This window comes from Antechinus flavipes, chromosome 1 (genome assembly GCF_016432865.1).
Source record: "Antechinus flavipes isolate AdamAnt ecotype Samford, QLD, Australia chromosome 1, AdamAnt_v2, whole genome shotgun sequence".
Classification (NCBI taxonomy): domain Eukaryota; kingdom Metazoa; phylum Chordata; class Mammalia; order Dasyuromorphia; family Dasyuridae; genus Antechinus; species Antechinus flavipes.
The window spans coordinates 439,864,432-439,892,357 of NC_067398.1; the positions used below are offsets into that span (position 1 = coordinate 439,864,432).

Sequence of the window (27,926 nt, forward strand, 5' to 3'; positions counted from 1 at the left end):
TTACTATTTTTGGATTGATAGACTGATAATCAACTTTTCCTGGTAAAGGGCTTCTAGCAGAGACATTATATATTGACATGTTTCCTGCTGAGTTGGAATGTGACTTAGTCAATGGGGCATCCATTTCCCCTTTGGCTGCCTTTTGAAAATGGATTATTTGATTATCACACAACTGAAGCAGCAAGAGAACAGACCAGAGCTTTTTCAGTTCACAGAACCCCAATTCTTTATTAATCACAGCTTGCTCACAATGACATACAGGAAAATAGCACTAATGAAGAGGAGAATATGCAGGCAGCAACCTTCGAGAGGTGGGGTTGGGGGGAAACAACTTCAAAACTGCGAATATTTTTGAGTGTGTGTGTTTGGTGAGTCCCGTAGTTGGCACCAAGTGCCTGTCTAGCCCTCTAACTGTTACAGCCCTCATGGTTAGAGATATCTTTTTAATGAGGCAGGGTCCCCTAACACTGATGGAAAGGCCAGCTTTGAATGGAAGTCAGCAGTGTGTAGGAGTGTATATGTAAATGTGTATATGTTTTAAATGCAACAACCAGCTCACAGGTTCCAAGTTGAAAAATATTCAGTAGCATCATATACTGGTACTATATGTAATAGCATAAAAATGAACATCATCAATCATGGCATTCACAAATAAGCCACCTGACACATTAATTAATTCATTCCATCAAAAGAACTTAAACTAGAGAAGTAAGCCCACTTTTATGAAGAGTGTTTTATGGCTGTATTTGTCCCATTTAGACTTTGCCATGTTCAGCACTTTTAAACATTCAGCATTTTGCTTCTTTTCAGATCAATCTCAGTTGTCTTTCCAGCCATCCCTTTTTTAAATTTTTAGTCACATTTGTTGCCCATAACCCAGTGGAAGCAGAAATGAATATGAAGATTATCAACTTGTCTGTCCTTAAAATTATGCTGTTGTCTCTAGGCTGTTAAATAGATTATGAGCATACAAATGTCAAAGAGCTATTTATTTGGATGGTTTCCAGATGGAATCACAATACCTGTGATCTAGTTATTGTCTTAACCAACCTCAGAGATTATGAAGCATTCTAGGCAATTAGGCATGAATGGTCTCTAGCACCATAACCTACCACTGACCTCATTGTTCTGTTGGAATGAAAAGTGCTGGGAATGGAGTTGGAGGTGAGGAGCTTCCAAAAGAACAGACCTAGCAAATTCAATTGAGTGGAAAGAGACAACATCAAAAGCCTGTTACAGGACATGTAAGATTATGAAATAACTTGCATAATGCAATACTTGTATTTTTTAACAAAAATGTAAGTATTTACAAAATAAGATCCAAGGTTTTTTTTTTTTTAAACATCAAGCAAATCATTCTGCAAAGAGACTGCATTGTTTTTATTTTTGTTTTTTTATAATGAGTTCTTTTTTTTTTTTTAAACCATGTCATACATTTTCCCATACTGATATCGCGTGATCCATTATAATATAGGCAGGGGAGTTTACTAGAGATGGGGATATGTTATGTCCTCCATTATCTTCAGCCAGACAGTTCCACCTGGAGCTCCTTGTTCCTACGGACCTCGGCAGCATGCCTCTCCTGGAAAATAGCAAGAAGAGAAATGTCATAATGAGTTAGCATTGTATAGCAGAAAGAGTAGCGGCCTGGGATTCAAGAGATCTGGCTCCTGTGCTGAGCTCTGACAATTGACCAGCCATGGGACTATGGCCAAGTTGTTTTATTTTTTGAACCCTAATTTCATTAACTGTTAAATGAAGGGGTTTGGATCTCTGAGGGTCCTTTCTACACTAGCATACTATGTTAAGAAATTCTCCAAGAACATGATAATTATGTGGCTACAACAGTGGATCCACGGATTTAAAAAATATATATATATCCATATAGATGTGTGTGTGTGTGTGTGTGTGTATATATATATATCTGTTTTGGTAACTGTATTTCATTGTAAATGGATTATTTGTAATTCTAAATATTTTATTTTTATGAATGTAAAAATATTCTGAGAGGAGGGTCATAGCTTTCACCAGGCTGCTATAGGGGTCAATGACATACAAAAACTAAGAAACCTTGATCTAGCATGGGTCCTCAAACTACGGCCCATGGGCCAGATGCAGCAGCTGAGGATGTTTATCCCCCTCACCCAGGGCTATGAAGTTTCTTTATTTAAAGGCCCACAAAACAAAGGTTTTGTTTTTACTATAGTCCGGCCCTCCAACAGTCTGAGGGACAGTGACCTGGCCCCCTATTTAAAAAGTTTGAGAACCCCTGAGAGTTTCCTATACACACTTGCAGTTCTATGTCTCTGAATAAATATTCTCTAAGGTTCTCTCCAGTTCCTTGATGCTATAATTTTACAAGGCTGTATTATCTGAACCAGGAGGAAGCAAGAAAATACTTGATTTTTCTCCTTTTTTAAACATTCAGCATTTGGAAATATGAAAGTAACATCCTACTTTTTCAATACAAGTATCTATCCCATTTATCTAATTAATTTCAGAAGAAATGAAAATATGGGACTAATGAAATTTCATAGTAAATTTTAGGAGAAAGAACACTGGATTTGAAATCAAAGTAATTGAGTTCAAATTCTGATTCTGACATTTAAAACTTTACCTCTCTAGACTTTAAATGCCTTATCTCTATCAAGTAGAGGATTTGGACTAGATAATTTCCAAGATTTATTTCAGCTATAAATTTATGATGCTTTATTCAAGTGATCTCCCGAGACTTAGGAACTGTATATTGAATATGTTTTGTGAATTAAGTACAGAAAGAAACTGAGAAATAAACTCTTTGTTTAGGAAATGGTTTAACAACTCCCTTCTCACTTCCTTCAATTCAATATAATCTTCTGAGGAACCTATCAAATTTAATGTCTTGTGTCATTTGCATATGCTTGTGTCATAATTATTACTATCTGAGTGAATTTGCATTTCTCTTTAAGTAACAAACTATTTATTTAATTCATTGGGCTTCAGTTTTCTCTTCTAAAACTGAGAAGGTGGAACTGCATGATCTCTGAGGTTCTTATAGTTCTAAATCCTATGATTCTGTTATCAATAATGTTAACAATGCTTTTTATAGATTATTCTTATGTGGATGCTTACATGAAATCACCTGTTTATTGGATTTTCCATTTAATTACATTTTTTGTAGCCATATAAAGAAAGCACTATTACTTTGATATGCTATTACTAGCATATATATATAATATATATTTGTGTGTATATACAATCTCCATATTTAGAGCTATTTTTAAATAATCATATTCATTATAAACAAAGTTCCTTTATTTTTTTCCCATCATATTTATATGTCACATTTTATTCAGCTGTTCTCCAATTGTTCAAGAGGAAATCCAAAGCATTTCTTTGGATTCTATTACTCTAGGATCAGGGCATTTGTTTCGAAGTAAAACACTAATCCTGGAGTCAGAAAGACCTAAATTCAAATCCAGCCTCACATTCTTATTGGCTATGTGACTCTAGACAAGTTACTTAACCTTGTTTGCCTCAGTTTCCTCATCTGTAAATGAACTGGGAAAGGAAATGGCAAATCATCTGGTATTTTTGCCAAAAAAAGAAAAATCTCACATGGTGTCATGAAGAGTTGGCTAAAAGTGAAACAACTAACAACAAAAACAGCAACCCTCCCCAGTTGTCATCTTTCCTCTTATCATTACTTCTCCTATCATTGTTTTCCTATTGAGTTTGGCATCTTTCTACACCAAATTTTCAGTGCACGTGTGTGTTCAACTTTCCTTTTTCCATTTCAGGGAAGTATGTGGTTCATTTGAGTCTTATTCCCTTTCTACTTCCTCTTTGTATATTCTTCTCACAATCCCAATTAGGAGAATAGCAAGTTCTATCCCCTTCTTCCTTCTTTCTCCACTGGAATATTCTTTTTACCCTCTCCTTTCTTCTTAAAACCTCAGAACAGAACCCTTAGGACAGTGTTCCTTTATCTTGCTCTACTTCCATGCTTTCATCCATAGATGTATGTTGAAATCCTCCCCTTTCTTTAAAATTCATGATGTCTCCCTTTATTTTTGCCCTTTCTCTAATACTGCCTAAGCTGCAAGTAAATATTCCTTCCCTAAATCTCTCATCTTTTTCTAAGGAATCTTCCTTAGGCATCTATCATATTCTCTTAAACTTATTTGCATACATGTTTTACCTTTTTGAGGCCTAAGCTTCTTGAGGTCAAGAAATATATTCCATTTCATTTATAATTCTGCAGTGCTTATAATTATATTATTCACTACTTATAATAAGGGCTTTAATATATGGATGCTGAATGCAAACATTAAATCATATTATCAAGAAATTGAAACTAAGCAGATAATATTTTCAAAGCAGATGACAGGGATGAACTCTTTAAGAAAGTATCATAAACCAGACAGGATGGCCTGTAATCCCTGACAATAATGAGGCCAGGGGTGGGTCGGTAGTGGGAAATTATTTGAGCTCAGGTGTTCTGAGCTGCCAATAAGGTGTCTGCACTGATTGTAACAGCAACAAGGCACTGACTTAGAAGGGCAATAGGATTCAGGTTGGAAATTGAATAGTTAAAACCCTTATGCTGATCAATAGTAAGATTAGATCTGTGAGAGGCCACTGCATTTCCAGTCTGGTGAAATAAAGAAAACAAAAAAAAAGCAAGCAAGAAGAAAAACAAAGGCAAGAGAGATGTAGAGAGGAGGAAGGGAGGGAAGGAAGGAAGGAAGGAGGGAAGGAGGGAGGAAAGGAAGGAAGGAAGAAAGGAAAGAAGGAGGAAAGGAAGGAAGGAAGGAAAGAAGGGAATTACTATGAATTGGGATAGCTTTCATTCCAAAAGAAGGTATAATTTACTGAAAGAAACTGGAGGAAAGCACAGAGGATTTGTGTTCTAATTTTCCTTCTGTGAGTGTTTTAGTCATGTGATTTGGGACAAACAATTGAATTTTTAAGCTTGGAAAAGACCTTAGAGATCATTCAATTCAGCCCCTCCTTTTGAAGATGATGGCATTAAGGACCAATCAGGTTAAGTGATTTGCCCAGTTCATAAATCATTAGTAGTAGAGATACAACTAGAACGTAACTTCTTCCTCTTTGAGCCTCATTTTCCTCATTTTTAAAATGAAGATAAGAATATCTTCTTTATTTACATTGCAGGGCCTCTGTGAGGGTCAAATGAGATAATATGGGACTTTTAAAACAATATAGATATAATGTATGATGATGTTGACACATATGCACATGTATGTATATTTGTATATCATCTTAAAGAAACAAAATTTTTGTAAAACAATGTGACAGGAGAAGTTAAGTTTGTATATATTACTTTGAAGGACTGATATAGGAAGATAATGTCAAACAAACCTGAAATTTGTTTATTTTATAATTAATAAAGGAATTCCATTATTAATTTTTTTGTTTGAGGACCCCAACTTTAAGTTGACAACAATGGTAATTATTTGTCTTTTTTTTTAGCTCAGGAATCATACTGCCTATGATTTAAAAGAAATCCTACATTTAGCTTACATTCAGCTCCATAGGTATTAATAGTGCTTTTAACTGAAGGGGCAACCATAAAATTGCCTCTAAGCATCAGGTTATTTAACAATATTGCTCTAAATTGTTATACTTAAATATTGACATAAATGTTATATTAGTGATTATTGTACTTTGTTATATTTTTGTAAAAAGGAAAACATAGTTGAAATGATTTGAGTGTAATCACCTATTTTCATTGACTGTCTCTAATTTTTCCTTTGTATAACTTATTTGTTCCTGGTTATTTGCATAAGATCTCCCACAGATTGTGGACTTGAAGGCAAAGACTTTTTTGATTATTGTTGGTTTGTTTTTTTGCCGTTCTTTGTATTCTCAGAACTTAGCACAGTGTCAGACAGATGATAAGTGCTTAATAAATATTTGGTGATTTGACTTGGTCTTCAAGTCTGGTGAAAGACTAGCTAGTAGATCCATATCACTACACTAAAGCATCACTGGTTTAACTGCCTCCATGAAAACAATCGTGCACACAGTTTTCAGAAAGAAATAGTATCTGAAAGGTACTTATAAATGGCAGCAACTTTCATAATTAGTCTATTAAAAAAAGCAACTTTCATGATTCTGATAATTTTGAAGGGTCCCCCCTACAAAGGTGTAAATTAGCTGAAAATGAAAACTTTTATTTGTCATGGGAATTAACACATATGGTCTGGGAGCTAGAAACACACCAGGAAAAGGTCAGACTTTAAATAAATATATCTGAATTTCTAGATCATTTTTTTCTTTTTCTTCATATACTCCTTTGGTGGTAAATTCTCACCAAACCACTATAGAGATGAATCCTGAACTATATTATCATTTCTATACAATTGAAATGATGATCTCAAATGGAGCAAAACTCTCCCCACTATCCCACTCATTACTACCTGTTTTCTGCAGCCAGTAGGAAATTATAGAGCAGTATTATCTTCTCTAGTAATCTTTGATTCTACTAAAATATTTGACATGAAGAATAGATCCCATAAGATGGTAAACTTCATGATAATAGGGATTGTTTCATTCTTCATCTTTGTATAACCAATACTTCTTTCTCTCTACCTGTCTGTCCCTCCCTTCCCCCATCCCTCTCTTTGTGCTTAAGAGTAAAAAACTGAACAAATTAGGATTCTGATTTTGAGAGAAACACCAAGGAGTTATGTGACCTTGAAAAATATTACAGATCCCCTCCAGGTTTCAGTTCTTTTGTAAAATGGTTTCCCACTGATCTTAATGATCTTTAAATTGATTTTTCAACTCTTAACATTCCATGATTTTATTTCAACTCAATAGATGGTCTATCAACAGAAATCCTTTCCATCAATAAGGTTCTTCATGCTGCTGATTGTATGCTCAAACTACAAGCTCAGAGTGATGAGAGTGCATTGATCTGCTAAATCCACATATTCTGAAGATTATATTAGCTTGTATCATGAATGGTCATAAACTAAATTGCCTTAGGAATAATAAACAGTAAATAATAAATAAATCACTTTGAAAAGCTTAAAATTCTCTACGACAGTGAGCTATTATTGTTCATTGTATTATTTATATACAGCCACAGAAATGAAAGTTATATTAGTTTGCTTTTTTATTCTTCTTACTTTGTGATGACAAAGAAATAGGAAAAACACTTGCAAGGGAATTATAGAATTTGGATCACTCATAAAGACAATCTATGGGATATTGGAAAAAGGAAATAAAATACAGTAAGCTGGCTTCAAAACTGGGGAAAATTGTGGTCTTACACTGCTTTATGTGACTCTGAGCCAACTATTTAAGCTCTCAGTGCCTTTGGCAGCTGACTTGCATCAGGATGTACTGGTAGTTTTCTCATTCAGGAATTTCTTTCACCAAAGAAGTCACAGTTCTAATTCTTCTCTTTCCCCCATTGGATTTTGAATACCATTGCTGTTTGTTTATGAGGGGTTTTATCAGTCACTCATGGCATATTCAACGATAATGATGAGGCAGTTTTACTATCTAAGCAAGATTTTGAAATAAAAATGACAAGGCTAGAAAAAAACCAAGACATACACAATGAATATGGCTACCACTAATAGACCTTGATGGTGACAAGTTGTCATTTTTGTTGTTGTTCTGGGTTGTTGTTGTTACTGTTGTATGTTTTACCTCTCTTTGTATCTTTAATACTTAGCACAGTGTCAGGCACATAACAGGTGCTTAATAAATCCTTGCTGGTTTGACTTTTTTTTATTTAAGCTCGAAAAAGTCTAGCTACTGCTATAGTAAAATACTACTACTTATTTGCCTTGAATAGAGGAGAGCCGTTATAATCAGGATGCCTAGACTAGAGTCCCAGTTTTGCTCTCAATTACTTGCTATGAGACACTGAGTGGATCACTTTGCTTCTCTCAGCTTTAGTTTTCTTATCGCTGTGATGGCAATATTGACACTTTTTTACTTCACAGGATTGTTGTGAAGCTCAGAGGAGATAATACATTATAAAGTACTATTCAAATTAGGCTATTATTGTTGTTTTTGTTATTAACTGTGGATATGTGATTATAAATAGAAAACTGAGGTAACTGGATGGGGCTCAAAGCTGTCTCTTGGGGGAAAACATGGCTGCATTTTATTCTCTCACAGAAAATATTTAGTTTTATTATTGCTACTATATCATACTATATGACGCTATTATCACTATAACAACAGCTATAATGTTCTCCATTTAGAATTGGCTATGTTATTAGAGGTGTAATGAACAATTACAAGTAAATAGTTTGTTTTATTTTGCATTTAATTTATACAAACATTTAATTGCTAACATTTTCACAGGACATCTAAAAGTGATTACTTAGATTAAATGTCCTTTGGCTATGAACAGGAGGAAGAAATCCTGGTGAACTTGCTCAGAGTTTATATTAAAGCTGCCAGGATTCCTTGTACCTCTCACCAATGAAGGTGAAACTGTTGTTTGCTTCAAAAATCAGAAATGGGCCATCTTAGCAGCCCTTAGGTCTGATGAGCTCAGGAGGAACAACAGGTTCCTCAACCTAGTCAGGTTTCAATTCATAATATAAACAATAATAATACCAGCAGGTATCATTTACATAGCTTTTTAAGGTTCGCAAAGTGCTTTATAAATATCTCATTTTATATGCTTAGAAGAATTGCACATGTTTTACCTATATCTGGATTGCTTGCTAAATTGCAAGGGGAGGGGGTGAATAGGGAGGGAGAGAAAAAAATTTGGAACACAATGTTATGCAAAGATGAATGTTGAAAACTATCCTTGCATGTATTTGGAAAAATAAAATGTTATTTAAAAAAAAAAAAAAAACCAAAATCCAAAAAACAAATCCTCATTTTATCTTTACAACCTGGAAATCAGGTGTTTTTATTTTCATAGATGAAAAAACTGAGGCAGTCAGTTTAAGTGATTTTCCCAGGGACACACAGCTAAGTAAGTCTCTGAGGTTAAATTTGAATGCAGGTGTTCCTGATTCTAAGTTCAATATTCTATCCACTGTACTATCTAGCCACTATTTTTTTGAGGAATGGAGGGTCATATTTAATGCTATTCCTTATCATACCATAGAGAAAATGGTGAGAAATTTAATCTAGGTCCACTGAAACAAAATAATTTCAACCCATGAATTACATGTCTAATTTTCATATCTCAAAAATGAACAAATGTAGCAGATGCCATTTTTATAACAAATATTATCTCATTTGATTCTTACAGCAACTATGAGTTAGATGCCATTATTATTCTCATTTTATTGTTGAGGAAACAGAGGCAAATAGAGATGAAATAAATAGCCCAAGATCACATACTAGCCACCATTCTTGAAGGGAAAATTCAAGAGTAGCTTGTTCAGTGGTTTTCCATCCCCCTCTCTCCCCATGTCACTATACATTAATTTGCATTGCTAAAAGTAAAGGATTGTAACAGGTGGTTTCATCTCTCTGAACATTTTTTCATCTAAGAACATCTTTCTTTGTGTTAAAATTAGTGCAGTCAATAAATTCTTTTTTTTTTTTTTTCCCTGCTGATAACTTCATCTTTCAGAAAATGAAGGAAGTGATGAAGGTCTATTTTGGACCTAATTCTTATCATTAAGAAAGAACTGACTGGTAAAACAAATATTAAGGGAACTATGGGGATTGGTGACCCTTTCCATCTTAGAGTTTATGATCTACAAGGTGGGAAATTCTGGGTCTAGTATGATATCTATATTAGATTTTTGGATGTGAATTTCAAAGAACTCAGAAACAATAATAGGCCACATGACTTGAGCTCATTGAGTCATGTGACTTAGAAGAATGAAATTCAAGAAATACTGAAGATGTGATTGGCAAAGTATTGCTCATGGCTGTGGAGGAACTATGAAATATGGGTGAAATGACAAAGGACTGGATATGGATAAATGTTACTCTACTTTTCAAGAAAGTGAATTAAGGGGATCCAAGACATCTCAAGCTCAACATATCTAAAACAGAACTTCTTGTTTTTCCTCCCAATTTTTCCCTTTTTTCTAAATTTCTTAGGATACCACCATTCTTTGGATTATTAAGGTTTACAAGGTCAGAGTGATTCTCAACTCTTCTCTTTTCCTTTCATTCCAACATACGATTACTACGATGATCAGTTGTTGAGTCTTATAATTTTTATCTCCACATTTTCTGCATTTCCTTTTGCCATTTTAATCCAAATTCATGTCCTCACCTTTTTACATTAGCCTTCTAATTGGTCTCTCTGCCCCAAGATCTCTCCTCTATGCAATCCAATCATAATGTAGCTACTAAACTAATATTTCTAAAGCACAGATTTGATAATGTTAACCTTCCTGCTTGTGAAGTTCCAGTGGCTAGAAACCTTTCTAGTTACTAGAGTCATCCTTGTAGAAATTACTTTGTATCATCTTTGTACATATTGTATTTTCTTTCCTACATACATGTAACCTTCAATAAATGTAAGCAATTTGAGGGCAGGACTTTTGTTTTTGTCTTTATTTCCTCAATGACTACCACAGAGCATGACCTGTCATAGGTATTTATTAAATAAATGTTGAATGAACAAATCTTTTAAAATATAGACTTGAGAGTTTTACTTGATTGTAAAATTTTTAGAATGAATTATTTAAAAGATGATCTATAAGCATTTAAAAAAGGAGGAAGTGATGGTTGAGTCAACAGGGATTCATTAAGAACAAATCATGCAAGTCTGATCTCATTTTCTTTTTTGAGGTTACAAGAATAGTAAAGTAGATAAAGAACTTGTCATGATTATGATACATTGATGTTTAGGCTTAAAAAGAGAAGACTTTGGTGAGTGTGGGGTGAAGCAATAGGATGACTGTCAAATATTTAATGGGTTATCATGGGAAAGGAAATTAATTCATCATTGGCCACCACGGATAGAAATAGAACCAATGATTGAAAATTATAGACGAGATTTTGGCTTATCATAAAAGAAAAAAAACTTTAGAATTTCTGCTTTATAAAAGTGGAAAGAGATTCCTTGGTATACAACAAGTTATCCATCACAGAAAATCGTCAAGCAGTGACTTAGACTGTAATTAGGATTTGGGTAGAAGTGACTTTGGTTTCTTCTAACTCACTTTATGGAACTCATTTTTCATGTTTACAAAAACAGTAATATTTTAAGCCAAAGTAGAACATTTAAGCACTAATTGTGACTTGTCAACTATAATTTTGAGTTCTCAGTACAACTATTTAGGTCATTCTATTTAAGTTATATGCAAAAATCACTTTAAAGAAGGAAGCTTTATGTTATAGCCTCATAAATATGTGCTTCTTATTTCCCTTCCTCCAAATCTGATCCTCTTCTGAGTAAAGAACAGAATATTAAAATGAATGGTGATATGACTAGACAGATGAAATAGAAGGCCGTGTCACATTTTCCTTTTGAGGCAGAAAAAGAAACTACAAAACTAATAGATATTACAGTGTAAATTGTGCCCACCAAAGACATAATGCTTATCCAATGAGGGAGCTTTTGTTTGATAGATACATGCTCCTTTGGTTGGGTTCTGAGGGATTTCTAGGTTTCTGTCAATCAAAAATATAAATTGAATACCCAGACATATTTAGAACACTATATCAAGCATCAGTCTGGGGGGAAAATCAAGACAGGTTTTGGATTTCAATTCATAGGATTACAGATCTAGGGCTTTAAGTGACCTCAGATGTTCTTTAATCCCATGATATCAAACTTAAATAGGAGTAGATTATGCAAGTTGCATATAAATTTAGAAAATCTCAAATTAAAATTATCTCTCTTATCTTGTATTCTTATCTATTTTGTTAAATATTTCCCAATTACATTTTAATCTGGTTCTGACTCAGCAATTGTCAAATACTAAGAAAATATTGCAAATCAGGGGTCTCAAATTCCCTAAAATTTCCATTTTCATGTATAAATTATGTATTCAAGAAGGAAAGAGTACAGAATGCTAATTAGAAAAAAGTCAACTGAAATTTTATTTTTCATTATTTTGAGGGGTCCTCAAACTACAGCCTGCGGGCCAGATGTGGCAGCTGAGGATGTTTATTCCCCTTACCCAGGGTTATGATGTTTCTATTTAAAGGTCCGCAAAACAAAGTTTTTGTTTTTACTATGGTCCGGCCCTCCAACTGAGGGACAGTGAACTGGCCCCTATTTAAAAAGTTTGAGGACCCCTGATTTTGACTCTTCATGATTCTATCTGGAGTTTTCTTGGCAAAAGCACTTGCCACTTCTCCTGATCATTTTACAGATGAGAAAACTGAGGCAAATGGGATTAAGTGACTTGCCTAGAGTCACAATTATCTAAAGCTAGATTTGAACTCGGGCAGATGAATCTTCCTGACTTTGGGCCTGGCCCTCTCCACTGTGCCATCTAACATTGACAGAGCATCTAAAATTTATGAGATAATTTCTGAAAACTGAGACAGAAGAAATTCTATCATCCCCAAGTACCCTGAATAATAGGCAAATATCTTGTTAGATATGGTTGCTTTATGTTGAGCTTTGGAATACCATCATGGACGTGGCTCCCATATGTTGGCTGTTGAACCATTGCTTTAATAAAAACAAACAAAAAAACCCCCAAAAGTAAAAAACCCTGATATTCCAGCTTTATAACAGGAATGGTCATAAGCACCAGCCTAGTTAAGTGATGTAACAGCTCTGCTATCATATACATCCATAAGCAGGAGCTGATTCTAGAAGACAGACTAATGTAATAATTGGGGGCCCTTAAAAAGAATGCATAATGAAAACAAATCTGATAAGGATGTGGAAGGGTATTGAGTTGGGAAATAAGTTGGTTTGGAAATATTAGGCTGTAAGCTGGAATTGCATCTAGGGGAATGGAAAAAGATTTGCAGTATGCAAAGCAAAGCAATTTGTCTATGGAATCTCATCATCCTTTGGAAGCACAGATGAAAGATGCAGGCAGAAGAGGACAAATTAATTTGAGAAAGGTGTGTGTCTATGTACAGATTTACAAATATTACTATGCCTAAGCAGTAAATATAGTCCTCATTACTACAGGATAACTTGAGGACATTTAGAATAAAAAAAAAGCTCACTCAAATACCATCCAGTTGCAAAGATTTACCTTCTGGCAGGGAACCAAGAATTATACACAGAGTAATCTCTGATTACTTTTTGTTGCTGCTGTTGTTAAGATTCAGAAAAGGAAATGCAAGGTCAGAGAAAATGGCATGTGCCTCCTGGAGAAGTTCCACACTGACTACTCTATTTTGTGTTTCTGCAGGTCCTCTAGAATGAGTCTTGAGATTTTCCAACCTCTCATCCAAAGCTTTCCATCCCAGTTCCTATTTGAACTGATAACAAAATGGAAGAAATATGGCTGGCTCAAGGTTGCCTAGCAACCCAATTGGTAAAGACAGAAAGAGCACCTTTTGTTTGGTGACCCTAGAGTTTTTGGAAATATTTTGCTAACTATTAAATTTATTCTTTTTTAAATAATTAGGCATAGGATAGACATAGAAACTTGACTATGTCTATAGTCAAGTTGACCTGTGATTTTCTGTAATTTCAAGGGAGGATATTCCCTTTATCAATGCAGATTGGCACCCTCTCTGCACCTTAATACCTTAAACAGTTGGTAAATCACTGAGAGGTTGAATAATTTGCTCATGGTTAACCAACCAGTACATTTTAGAGATGGGGCTTGAACCCAGGTCTTTTTGGCTTTGAGGCCAACTCTATCTACTTTACAACACAGTCTCAAATGGACATAATAAAAGTAAACTTAAATGCTTTCATCAGCCTAATTTTTACCTTTGTTCCTGTTTATGCTAATTAATCTCTTCATTTTTCTCTTCCCTATTCTTCCCAAATTGATTTGGAGAAGGCAATGGTATGGCCCTGAAATTTCTGTATTCCAAGGCAACATAAACATCTCCCAGTACCAAAAGCACCCAAAGAATTTCCTTTATGAAGACCCATGAAGAAAAACATAGAAAAGAGACAGAATTTATTCCAGTTCTTTAGGCCTGCTGCCTCATTTACTTTGAAGTTGAGAAGATTTCTTCTATTAGCGGTCAACATCTGGAGTTAGGAGCTTCCTATCTTTCATAAGAATAATGCCCCACTTACCTTCTCTTGAAGGCGTTCAATTAGAGCAGCTAAATTAGCTTCACGGTTCTCTTTAATCTGTTCCATTTTCAGTATCAGCTTTTCCTCTGCCATTTTGCTGAAGTTGTTGTTCTCTTCCAAAGCCTTCTGAAGGACTTCTCTCTCATGCTCTCGCTTTTCTGCCAATTGTTTCAGCACCTGGGCCTCCTGAGACTGAGGGAGAAAAACACATCCTGCTGACAATCATCCAAATGCAAACCTGTCAGAAGAATGAGCTATTAACTTGGGATGGAGAGAGCTTTATGAGAAATAATACCCCTTTACTCCTTCATCAATGTTCTTCAGCGAGGTATTGCTCAGAGCTTTTTGCTAGCACACGGTTAACTGGAGAAAGAGCATTTTCAGCTGTGGATTTTTGCTTTGGGCAAGCTATCTTAAAAGAAGCAGCATTTAAACTATGCTGACTAGGTTTTAGACATTACTGTCAAGCATTTATGCTACATAAAGTGCTTTAATTAATCATTGGATGCCAACATTCCATTTAGGTCAAAGAAGAATGGGTGAAAGCTGGGGAGAGTTCCGGCCTGGTTTCCTGCTGCATTGTTCTTTGGCCAGCTGTAATGCCTTGCTGTGTGTGAGCTTTTACATCTCACCAATGGGAATAGCTAAACTGACAGTCTGCTTTAACAGCCCCTCCCTTTTTAAACCTTATGTTCCATTTGGAGTTTAGGATGGTATTATGCTTATTGAGCACTCACAAGCAAGAGCTTTTCTGTTAATGTCTATCTTGGATCCTCCTAGGTTCTCTGGAGACTCATTGTCCTGGAGTAGGTGAGTGCTTAGAGTAGAATCTCCACCCAGGCTCTTCCTAGGTTGTGTAATTAAAGGAATGCATTGGTGGGATAAAGTCAGTTCAATTAAATAATCCATAGTGAATCATCAGATCATAGGTTTATACCTGGAAGGGACTTTACAGGCTATTTAGTGTGACTCTTTTATTTTAAAGATGAAGAAATGGCTCAGTAGGCGGCAATGAGTTGCCCAGGTCAGACAGCTAGTAAGTGACATATAGCTGGTGAACAAACCCAGTCCTCTGATTTCCAAATTCAGCACACTTTCCTTAATTTAATTCTACAAACATTAAACACCTACTACATGCAAGTTATTATGTTCTGGGGCTACAACAATGAAAAATGACACAATCTTGGATCTTTGATCATACATTCCTCAAGTGTAGAATGGGAATAATATTAGCATGTATCTCACAGGGTTTTTGTGAAGAAGAAAACAAGAGATAATATGTGTAAAGTGTTTAATATGGTACCTAGCACATAATAAGTGCTTAATAAATAAGTGCTTATTTCTTTCCCTTCCCCACTTCCCCTATACACTCATTGAATGCAACAGGAATTTATCTTTCCCTCCTATAAACTCTTATAATCCTTGTTGTCTGAGTCTCATTGTTTGATAATTAATAGAATTGATTTTTTTCATCGTAGATTGTAGACTCAGTCTTCTTGGATTATAGGCACATCTGATAGAGCTATATCATTTATCTGTGCTAGTCTTGTGTCCCTTACAGATGTAGGTCTTCTACACCTATCTGTTCACAGTGCAGAGTATACTCAATAAATATTTGTTGAAGGAGTGCTTATTGAAGGACTTATTTTATTGAAGGAGTGCTTAGGGACCAGAACAAAAGAGGCAACCTCTGAATTCTATGAGGGTTTTAAACTGAGCCTATCATAATGAGATAGAAGAATCAATTAATCATTTATTAAGCACCTACTATGTACCAGGCATTGTAATGGGCATTGTATATAAAGAAAAAAGATCATAGATCATAATACATGGACTTGGTAAACACAGGTATTTCTTTGCAATGTTTCTTGATATCTCTTGATTTCTTGGATGTTATCTGAAAACATTTGAAAAGATCTTTAAAGGATGAACTCTCACGTAATGTGTTCTTTTTCCTACTGGTAAGAAGGAGTTTATGAGCTTTGAAAAGACATAAATTATACCTAAGGAGTAGATTGTTCATCTAGAAGGATGACTCATTGATATTCTCCCCTCCCCCATGTAATGATTTTAAGATTGTGCTAAAAAAGGAAACAAGATGTGACAGTGTAAAAAATATATAAGAAAATAATGGAAATAATTAGCCACATTTTTGTCAACGGATTCACTAGATAAATGTGAGGGAAAAGTAATACATGATTAGTTATTAGACTAATATCTTGTTTCTGGGCAATCTATTAGGCTTGGATTATGCTCTAAATTGAGACTTCAAAAGCAGTTCTTGTATAAATGGCAGTGATAAATAAATGTTAGGTTTTAATTTAGACACTTTTTGGTTTTTTAAGTTAAACAATGGATGTTGTTGAAAGCCCTAATGAAGAACACTTTAAGTAGGAGGAAAACACTCCAATTTTTTAGAATTCAGATAGTTGTCTAAACAGAGCATTTGATACCAAAACACTATTGAAATTCTGAAATTATTTGATACCAGGAATTTGATACCCAAACACCATTGAAATAGTGGAATCATTTGATACCAAAACATCATTAAAATAGTAGGATCATTTGATACCAAGCATTTGATACCAAAACATCTTTGAAATAGTGGAATCATTTGCATCAATGCATTCCATTGCATTTTAATTTGAAAACCATTCATTTCTGGAGAGGAACTAATAGCAAACTGAAGGTTAAACTGAAACAAAGACTACAGGTTTAGAATTGGACAGGACTTTAGTAGTTATAGAGTGAAATCCCCTCATTTTAAAGATGAAGAAACTGAAGTTCAGAGTGGTAAAGTGATTTGGCAAGTGACAGAATTAGGATTCAAATTGAAATGCTGTCTTGACCAGGGCACCATTATCTCTCTCCTGGACTTTTGCAACAGCTTGCTGGTAGGTCTCTCTGTCACAAGTCTCTTCACCCTCCAATTCATCCTGAACTCAGTCAAAGTGATCTTCCTAAAGCACAAGTCTGACTATGTCACTCTCCTACTCAGGTTTAAACTCCAGTGACTCACTACCCTCTCCAGGATCAAATGTAAAATCTTCTATTTGGTCTTCAAAGATCTTCATAACTTGCTTTTCATTCCCCCAACCTTTCCAGTAATCTTACACATTATACTGCCCCCAGACACTTTTTGACTCAAAAATACTGACTACCTTACTCCTTATCTACTGAGAGGAGGCAAGGAGAGGAGACTAAGACTAGCTACAGTCTACTCCCTCTCTATGTTGGACAAAAATGGAGCAGGGAATGAAGTTGAAAAGCTATTTTACAGTAAGAGAAACACCAGGAAGCAAATGGTCAAGGGACAGGTACTTGATGTCTTACTCCAGATGTACAAATCTAGAGCTTGGTGAGTTGGAGAACCAGGATTCTATGGTTCTCAGGATCATGGATTGAATTGGAACTCTTACCTATTCTTAAACAAAATCTAAATCTTTGAAGCAGATATGGAATTACTTGGATTCTTGAAAGTTCTCTAAGGTGGGAACTTGGTTAGACTTGAAATTATGCTTCAAATGAATCAGCTAGTCACTCCATCTAAAAATCCAGGGTGTTAAGTTTTGAGGAAGGAAAAAACAGGGGAAAAGAAGGCCAAAGGGATAGAGTATCATTTATCCTGTTGTTTATTTCTGTACTTTCTATCACAGGAATCTGTAACTTTTTTTTTTTTTTTTTTTGGTGGGGTGAGGAATTCATGGTCAGACTTCCTTTGGCAGAATGGTGAAATCTATGGGCCCTAGTCAGAATAATGTTTTTATGTACATCAAATAAAATGCACAGGATTACAAAGGAAACCAATTATATGGAAATATTTGTGAGCAATATATATGTATATATATATCTCCATGTGTGTGTGTGTGTGTGTGTGTGTGTGTGTGTGTGTGTATGTTTCAGGGCATGGAGCCATGACTGTTTCACTTGAAACTTGGGTGGTCAAAACTATTCTAATTTTTCTAGTATTTTTCAATGTTAATAGCAATTTTATTTTATTTTTATATTTGTGGTGGTAATTTTCCCATTTAAAAAGTCAAATAATGAGAAAATTACATTAGGGAAATGAGCATGAGAAGAAAAATGGATAGAAATTTAATAGGACAGGTTAGCGATAGGATATATTTTTAGATTTCTAGACTTGTAGGATCAAATTGAGTCTTGAGTATGAACATGCAGCTCCCACTATAATCAATAGGGATTATATGTATGGCCACAGTGAAGAATTTGGCTCTATTAATGGGGTTGGTACTTTTAGACTCATTCAGAGTTAAATTAGACTATGTCCCCTAAACTTCAAGGTTTTCTGGGCAGCATTTATTCAGATCTAGCTAACAGTGTAGAATGGAAGACCGTGAAGAATGTGACTATGACTGTGTTCTCACTTGCCAATAACAACGGCCAGTAAAAGTAGGTCAGGTCATCCCTTCCTGGGCACTATTTATGTCTCTGGATTACTTATATTACTTCTTTTGCATACCAGAAGAAGTCTGCATCCACCTTTATGTTCACTGTCTAAAACTTTGTTCCTAAATCAATGGTTCTTAATTTTTTTTTTCTAATATAATCCAGTCTGATGAGAGTCATAAATCCCTTTTCAGAATAACATTTTGAAATGCATAAAATGAAACAAAAGGATTACAAAGAAAGCCAATTACATTGAAATATAATTATTGAAAATATTAAAAATAAATTTATGGATCATGGTTAAGAACCCCTGCTCTAAACGAAGACTCATAGACTCTGTCCATTTTCTAGTTTTTTTCAGCATTCTTGAGCATCTTCTTAGGAACTATAGGGAGAGAAAGTTATCATCATCTTTCATTGTTTCATTCAATCTTTCATTGTTCCAATAGCAGCCCAGAGGTTGGACAGTCTCATCTTTTATTTTCCAGTATTAGTTGCTAGGGAAGGATTTATCTCTCTTATCTACTTATCTATCAGCTTATATCTCATGGGGAAATTATTTTAAATTTTGTTACCTCTGTTACCTTTAAATTTTGAGCTGAAATAAAACATGATTGGACACAAGGATATGGAATCAAAGTTCATTTTATCTAGAAAAGCATCCATTTTAGGGGAGGCAAAATGCTTTAACTTAAAGCTAAGCATCTGAGGATTTGCAAAAGGGAAATACTTGATGACTTGGATGATTTCAACTTAATCCAGAGGCAGAATTTGCTGAGGGTTGTTAAAATGAGCTCATTTAGAGAAAAATTCTTCAACCTTGAAGCATATCACAATGGCATAGATCTAAGATGGAAGGTCAACAGAATGGAGTAATAGGGCAAGATAATGGCCCACTGATGTAATGCCAATGTCAGAAGGATAATATTTATAGAAAATAAATGTTAACCATGACATTCAGAAAGACAAAAATCCTCTTTACACTTTCCCTTAAAGAAAGGTTACTTATTGTAGAATGTTTTATCTTTACATAAATCCCACACATGACTCCATATTATAGAAAATAACTTCTTTTCTAGTATATATGGGGAAGAAAATCATGATTCAGAGAAAAGTTATTGTATATTTCAGTATCACTTCTAATAAGTTCCAAAGTGGTTTACTGTCATTAGTTATAGTACTGGTTATAGGCGTTTAATTACTGCAAATATAAATGGAAGATAAATTTGAGTTAAGTGGTATCTAAAACTTAATTAAACTCTACATATACATGAGTTAGAAGGAATGTAAAGGACTAGATTTTAGTTATTGCCAGTTTTCTTTTCTTTTCTCAATTGAATTTGTCTTCTATCATTTTCTTTTCTTTTTTTTCTAGTCTCTATTGTTTATGGACTTGTATAAAACATTATCTATCAAAAAGTAAATCTCCCTGTGCCTTATTTGCACTCCTTGGTGAGTGAGTTAGGCTACTTAAAATAAAATTAATGACTTGACTTTTAACAGTAAAAAGATGTGCTATTAACCCAATTATACTTAAAAAATAGGCATATCTAATTTAATCTAACAGTGTCTTGTTATGAAATATTGATGAGATATAATTATAGAAGAGAAACTCTGTTATATAAATTCTATGGTGAATAGCCAGATGTATTTAAAAATTTTATAGTCAATTCAAAGACATTTGGAATGACCTCTCCAGAAAGGACAAACAAAAAGTTGATTGTGCTGAAAGGCTAAAAGAGAATCACTGTGTTGCTCTCATATTATGTAACTATGCAAATCAGGATTCTATGATTCCACAGCTCATGAGACCTCCTCTTTACAAAGTGAAATATTTTCTGAATATTTGACTCAGAGTGATCCTAGGTAGTGTGTTACTACCTCTAAGCCATTTATGTATGTGTATATGCACATCTTTCTGTCTGTCTACTTACCTATCTGAAGTAAAGTTTAACAGAGTATAAAGAGTTTTGGGTATAGAAATGAGGAGATCTAGATTAATGTCTCTTGCCCCCCAGTTTTCTCATATGTAAAGAAGGGATAAATACCTGCTTTATTTGCTGTAAAGAATTGTCATGAGGCTATGTTAAAAAAGGCCCATTTTAAAGTGCTTTGTAGCCATAATACTGTATGCCAGTAGGTGTCATTTATTTATTATATTTAGATTATAATTATTATTTAAAAAGACTCATAGAATAAAAAGAAAGTTTGTCAGGAATAGTGATTAAGGGTTAAATTTAATTACATGTTTATATATATGTTTACTCATGTATATATGTGTATACATATATGTGTATATATGTATATATAAAAAATAGTATACATATATATTTTAAAATAACCAAGAATAAATTTCTTTACAGTAAAGAAATTAGAGGTGATAGCTGAACTAGTTTTAGCATGATAGTTTTAGGGCATGATAGTTTAGATACCATTAAGTACTTAGATTTACATTAAAAATATTTATTATTATTTTTTTAAAGATCCATTTATAGCCACTTATTTCCTAACAAATTACATCTGGAAACACTGAAAAATTATGAAATTTGAAAAAAGAAGCATTTTTGCATTTCCCTTTTTAAGAATTTTATATAAAAAAATGAAAGTAATCTGGTTCCATGTAATCAGTTATAAGGTGGAGATTTGGGCTGCAGTTACCTCATTATTTCTTGATTCAGAAACAACAGGTGTCTCATGGATGTGATCATTTGTTTTCTTAAAGAAGGGCAGAGACTAGGGAGAGACAAAGGCTTGTCAACCTTCATAACAACTTCCCTCTAAGATTTATTTTTGCTCCAGTCAATCAGTGGAGCAGTATTAATTCCAACCCCAAATGTGCCCAAAGCAGTATGTTCCCACCTAGCAGCCAGATGGCCAGTGCTAAGATGTTGTTGGCAGATGGAGAAGAGAGCTACCCAGAATCAGCAGGTGCGGAGCACCAAGGTAAATTCAAGTCCATGCTGTGATGCATCACTGGAAGCCCTTCATCAACCACAAAAAAGTCTCTGGTTCATAGTCAAGGTGGCCCTTTTGTATTCTGAGCCTGGTCCCTGGCTTGTAACAGATGTATTCTCTTCACACATGTGGCAATTCTGAGGTTTTTTCCCTGTCACACAAAGAGGTAAATCACCCAAGGCTAATGCTGTGATTTTTTTTTTTTCTATTTAAAAACAGGGTTGTTATGAAACTGTAACTCTAATTTAGTGCAATTGCAGACGATATGCCCATTTGGAAATTTTTACTGACCATGGCTTTGTTTCAAGATAGGAAACTGAAGCTCAAATCAAGCTTACAAATTATCCTGAATTTCTAAAATTGACCCCAATTTAGTCAAAATAAGTTGGCTAATGAGAAAATAAATCATAGGAAAATATGTACCAACAAATACAAAATCCTGCATGATGATATAAATGAAAGATTTTATTTTTTCCCTTTCAGGCATACAGGACTTGTTTCTTCATTTTTCTACTTCTAAATATGTCTATATAATGTTTATTCTTCCCTAATTCAGAAGAGATGCATTTCCTTTCCAAGGTTAATTCTTTATTCTGTATTTTTTTTTCTGTCTCATATTTTAAAATTCCCATAACTTTCCATATTTCCTGGAACTTGGCTTCTTCAACCACCCTCTCTATTTCTAGTTCATTCATTTGTCCACTTAGCAAATATTTATTTAGTGCCTATTCTTCCCAATATTACATCTAAGCCTTGCATAAGTATCCTGCCCACCATTAGTACTTAGTTAATTTTTGTTGAATTGAAAGGATGCTTTGCTAGGTCCTTTGGAGACATACCAATAGATTAAGACAAAACCCCTTCCTTAGTTCAATTTCTTACTCTTTATTCCTTAATAGTGACATAAAGAGATGCACATTTAAGATATTCTATTTTGGAAAGAATGCCCAAATATCTTCAAATAAGTTTGATCACCTTTGCACTGACTTCTCTAAAGAGGGATATTTAACCACTTTTTCAACTTCCTCATCATCTATTAACTTCTTAATCCTTGATAATCTTGTTCCTGCCACTACAATTCTATAGAAACTATTTTCTTGAAGCACTTTAATTCAATCTGCTTTGTACAGTTCAAAGATGTGGAATGGGTAAGGAATTAAGAAGTCATTTGGCCTGCTCCCTCATTTCCCAGAAGTTAAATAACTTGCCCAATGTCTCACAAGTACTAAAAATCAGAGGTGGTATTTGAACACAAGTTTTCTGTTTCCAAAACCAGTGCTCAGGGCACTGTACTATTTATTAAACATCAATTATATGCAATATATTAGAGTACATAAGATGACTATAAGAATAGGTATGACAAAAAGTAACACATGATAAGAGCAAAGGAAAGAGTTAGATGAAATGCTTGGTGAGAAATGGATGATGAAGAGATCACTTTGTAGCCAGATCCAAAGAACAGCTTCATTAACACTTTGAAGTTAATTGGAAATAAGTCTCCAGTGGAGTCCAGGGATCTGTCCTTGGTCCTACACATTTTTGGGGGTCTTACACTTTTAAAAATGTTGGAAGAAGGCACTGACAGCATGCTTATCAAATTTGAAGATGGCCCAAAGTAGAGAGGAAGAGCTATCATGGATTTAGAATTCCAAAAAAATTTTTGACAAGCTAGAACAGTAGGCTGAATTTAATGGTAAAATTTAATATGGATGTATGCAAAATTTTATACTTGTATTCAATAAATCAATCTTTAAACATATTAGGGAGAAAGCATTATTAAATCTACTGATATAATAGGATTAGATAATTTCCCTTTAGACAATGTGAATTCTGGACTATAATCTCCATATGAGCAAACAGTATAATACAGTAGCCAAAAAACAAAGCAAAAATTCAAGTAAAGTGACCTTAGATTTCATTAAGAGAATTATACTTGACAGTGCTTTTGTATGTTCCCCAGATTAGAACACAACTGGATAGCCTTTTCTATCTTATCACTTAAACTTACCTTATTATTTAATAAATAGATTCTTGTTTTTCCTGGTCCTAATTCTCCATCTTGAGAATAGGAAGGTGAGGGCAAGAAAGAGAGTATATGATAAAATCAGAGACAAATGGTTGCCCAGTATGTTGGCTCACAGGATGTGTGAAGGGGAGTAAGATGAAGCAAAGCTGGCCAATGATTTCTCATTCATTTAATCAATTCTCATTCTAAAATACAATGTTAATGTTGAAAGCAATCTCAAAGATCAGCTAATACAAATCCACCATTTCATAGAAATTAAAACTGGGATCAGAGACATTGTGACTTCATTAAAGACACACAGCATTAGAACTGGGAACAGAATCAAAGGTTCTCACATGCTAATTTGGTCCTTAACAATGCTATTTATCTGATCTAACTCCTCTTTTATCCCTGCAGTATTTGACACTGTTGACCATTCTCTTGGACTCTCCTTCGCTTGGTTATATGACATTCAACCATCTTTGTTCTTATTTGACACGTTATTCTTGGTCTCTTTTACTGTCTCCTATTCACCATTCCTTCAACGGAGTTGCACCTTAGAGCTCCATCCTTAATCCTCTTTTCTTTTATGTTGCTGCTTCTTTCACATTTCTTATGGGTTTAGCTATTCTCTCTCTGTCTGGGCTAGAGTGCACTTTCTTTAGCCCTGTCCTTTCCCCTGAACAGTAATATTATATATTTTGCTTCTAGATGGAAAATTCTACTTAAGAGAAAAATAAAATCAGAAAGGACATTGGGGTCTTAAATTCATAGAATGTGAAGCTGGAAGGGACCTTAAAGGTCTTTAGTCCAGACTGTTCCTGGACAGTAATCCCTTTTGTAACACTCCCATCAATTGGCCACACAATTTTTCACTGATAAGGAACTCAATTTCTTCTAGGTTCCCTATCCCATTTTTGGGCTACTCAAATCATTAGAAAGATTTCTTAATATTGAGGCAAACTTTGCCTTTTTCACATCCTGTTCCTTAAATGTTTCAATGTAAAAAGTTTTTATTTTTTTATAAATAATAAGATGCGATGATGATGATGATGATGATGATGATGATGTTTAAAATTTATCCCATCATTTTCCCTTCCAAGCTTACATGTTGTCTTTCCTGACTGGATAACATTTGACAAGGATACTTTCATGGCTTCAAATAATATGTGCTTAGTTATTATGTTTTTTTCTATGCTTCCTTTGAGATGTCTCTTAAAAGCAGTGCCTACTTTTTCTTTCTACAACTAGTGTCCTAGTTTAGGCTTTCTCACTTTATCTTTCTATTTCTATTTGCTCTTAATTGACCTTTCACTATTATCTACTCTCTTGTACTTCCTCCATATCTCATTCACTCCTACCCACTCTCATCAGGTGAGATAGCATAAAAATAGAACTTTTTACACCCTCCGCAAGACAAAATAATCCTTCAAATATACTACCTATAGTCTTACAAGTTAAAATCCAAACTCCTTAGCCTCATATTCAGAACTCTGTACAATCTTGCTTCAAACAAGCTTCCCATTCTCATCTACTATCACTTCCCTACACAAACCTTTTCCTTCAAGTAGATTGTTTCCTCCAGGGTCATCAGAATGTGACTTATCTCTGTACCTCTGCAGGTCCCCTAGTTTAGATTATCTTCCTTACTGGTTTGTTTCTATACATTCTATCCTTCCTGTAAAATTAAAATCCTTTCAGAAGCCTAACCTAACCACATAGGCTATAGTTGCTCCTTCTCTTGAGTCTCCAGAGTCCCATAGACTCTATTTTTGATCTAATAAAAATATACTCCCTCATATTAGGTTTAATTAGATTTTTATGTAGGTGAATCTTTGCTCTTCAACTAGAACATAAGTGCTTGTGGACAGTGTCTGTAGTTGTTACTTATTTGTATCAACTCACTCTTTCACAGTGACTAGCAAAGTGTCTTGCACAAAATGGATACTTAATAGAGTTATTTGGTCACTTAAGTAAGGTATCAATTTATTTAATTGTCTCTGATTTCTATATACAGTATTCTATTTCAGTATATATTGGGCATATATTTATTTTTGGAATTAAATTTAATGTTTATCATTCATAAAATTAGTATTACAAGTAAATGGTTTCAGAATTGTGTAGATTGCCTATTTTATGTCAGGGATCCTGTTTGTTTTAGAAAACAAATGAACATATTTAGAGGATCAAGAGATTTCTTCTTTTTGCCTGGATTAGAAAGATATTTCTGAGAGGAGGAATGTTCTCTGGTTAAACTTTGGTTCAATTGAACTGGTTCAAATGCTCACCTTAGGAGGCAATACATGGGATCCTGAGGAGGGGATCCTCAAATCAGAAAGAACTATCCTACTGAAATCAAGAAATGTTTAAAACATTCAAGTCCGGGTAGCATTTGACTAAGGTGGATTAAAAGTGATGAGGTACTATGGTGCCCCCTAGGGGATGTTAGTTTATCAACTGTGATAATGATTCTCATTAGACAGAACAAGGGGTCATACAGTCTCCCCTTTAAGCCTTGGAATAACAGGGAACTCACTACTTCATTTCACTTTTGGATGGTTTAGTTGCTAGGAGGTTTTCCTAATATCAAGTTTATCTTTGCCTCATAGCAATTTCTACTTGCCCTTGAATATTCTGCCACCAGAGATTATTTAGTCCAACTCTTCATTTGATACACGATGCAATAGAGGCTCACACAGTAGAAGTGACTTGCTTTCTCCCAAACTCATTACTTCACCTCTTATATCCCCTTCTTTGCAAAGACATGACTATGGATATAGAAGTCAATATAACATCAGACTTGAAACATACACACACACACACACACACACACATATACACACACATATACATATGTATAATGCAGATTACTTTTGTTGAGTTTAATTTTCCCCATTTTTAAAATTCTGTTACAAAGGATAGCTTTTTTTCAGTGAGAGGAAGGGAGAGAAATGTGGTAGGAAATGTAGATGAAGAAAAACAAAAGAGATCAATAAAAATCTACTTAAAACTCTCCCCAAAACACATCACCTCTCTATTTCTCAAGGACCATGATTAGCCTACTCTGTCAAGAGGAGAATGTGGCTTTTTAGGAGTTTGTATGCCCCTTTCTGTAGAGTCAAGAAATTCTCCCTAAAAGTTTTTCTTGAGATTTAGTCTCCTTTTTCTAACTGCTTTTTGGATATTTATCCTTGGTTTACCTACCACTACAGAAATCATGTGTAAGGTCATTACCTTTCCTCTTCCTAATTTGTTCTCTCTTCTCATTTTTTCTGCGAATGGCATGTCCATTCTGCACAGGCTGGACCCTTTCTCACTCCCATATTCAAGGAGTCACTAAATTATATAATCTTTCTTTGTATTATAATCTGTCTCTATCTTTCTATTTCATGAGTTTTTAGGGCTGGAAGAGACTTTTGAGATAATTCAAGTCCCTTGTTTTACAGTTGAGAACATTATAGTTCAGCTTGTTAAAGTTACATGCTCCCAAACACATTGTGAAGAAACAAGAGATCCTGCATTTTTATCCCAGAATGCCCAAAATACTGTTCCTTTGCATCCTAAATCTTCATTATCTTTCAGCAGAGCTATTTTGATAGCCATCTGTAATCTCTTCTCTTTATTTTCTATCTTATATGCCACTGACAAATTTCTGAAAACATTTACTTTCCATTTGTCACCTTTTTTTGGTAGAAGGACAAAGTTTTAAGGGTTCTTTATTGTTATCAGCAAAAAAGTCCAGAATTCCCAGTCTATCTTTCAATTGCCTCTACTTCTCCACTAATTTCTCACTATTCCTTATTTTTCACAAACGCCTTGTTCTCTCCTCTTCCCTCTTCATTCAGATTGGTGCATCCTTAAATACAGTATAAATCCTCTCTTTCTATGTTTGTGGAACATAGTCATTTAACAAAATTATTTAACTTCTCTTAGGCTCAGTTTCTTCATCTGTTAATATTTGTCAAGCAATGTTATATAAATACTTATTATTATGATTATTTTTACTTTCTTTTGGATTTAACCAAGGGTCTTATTGTTTTATTGGTATAGGGAACTTCAAGTAGTAAGAAAATACTCTCTATTGATACAAATTTGCAATTGCTCTGCAGGTTATAATCTTAGACAGTTTACTAGAATTGAATGAGACACTCAGTGACTTTCCCAGAGTCATACAGCCAGTATGTAATAAAAACAGGGCTTTTATGCTGATCTTATTGACTCTTAGATTTTTAAAATCAACTATGTCTCTGCCTCTCTATAGCATTGCTTTTAAAATAATGGAATGAATGCAGAAAGCCAATCTGAATAAGTCAAAATCTCCTCTTTTCTCAATAACGTTAAAAAAACCCCTGAAATACTGAATATCTTACATAATTTACTTTAATTGTTTGCTTCAGTTCTTCTGTGTAGAGAAAAACACAATAT

At 34.4% G+C, this 27,926-nt stretch overlaps 1 protein-coding gene across 1 annotated transcript in view; it reads right to left on the reverse strand.

The window, feature by feature from the left end:
* Positions 1-200: 200 nt before the first annotated feature.
* STMN2 (stathmin 2) overlaps positions 201-27,926 on the reverse strand; it is a 69,681-nt gene continuing 41,955 nt past the window's right edge. The window contains exons 4-5 of the mRNA XM_051969998.1: positions 14,135-14,326; positions 201-1,582 (exon numbers count right to left, since the gene is read on the reverse strand). Of these exons, the coding sequence (XP_051825958.1) occupies positions 1,523-1,582; positions 14,135-14,326 (252 nt within the window). The 3' untranslated portion in view covers positions 201-1,522. The remainder of the gene's footprint in view (positions 1,583-14,134; positions 14,327-27,926) is intronic.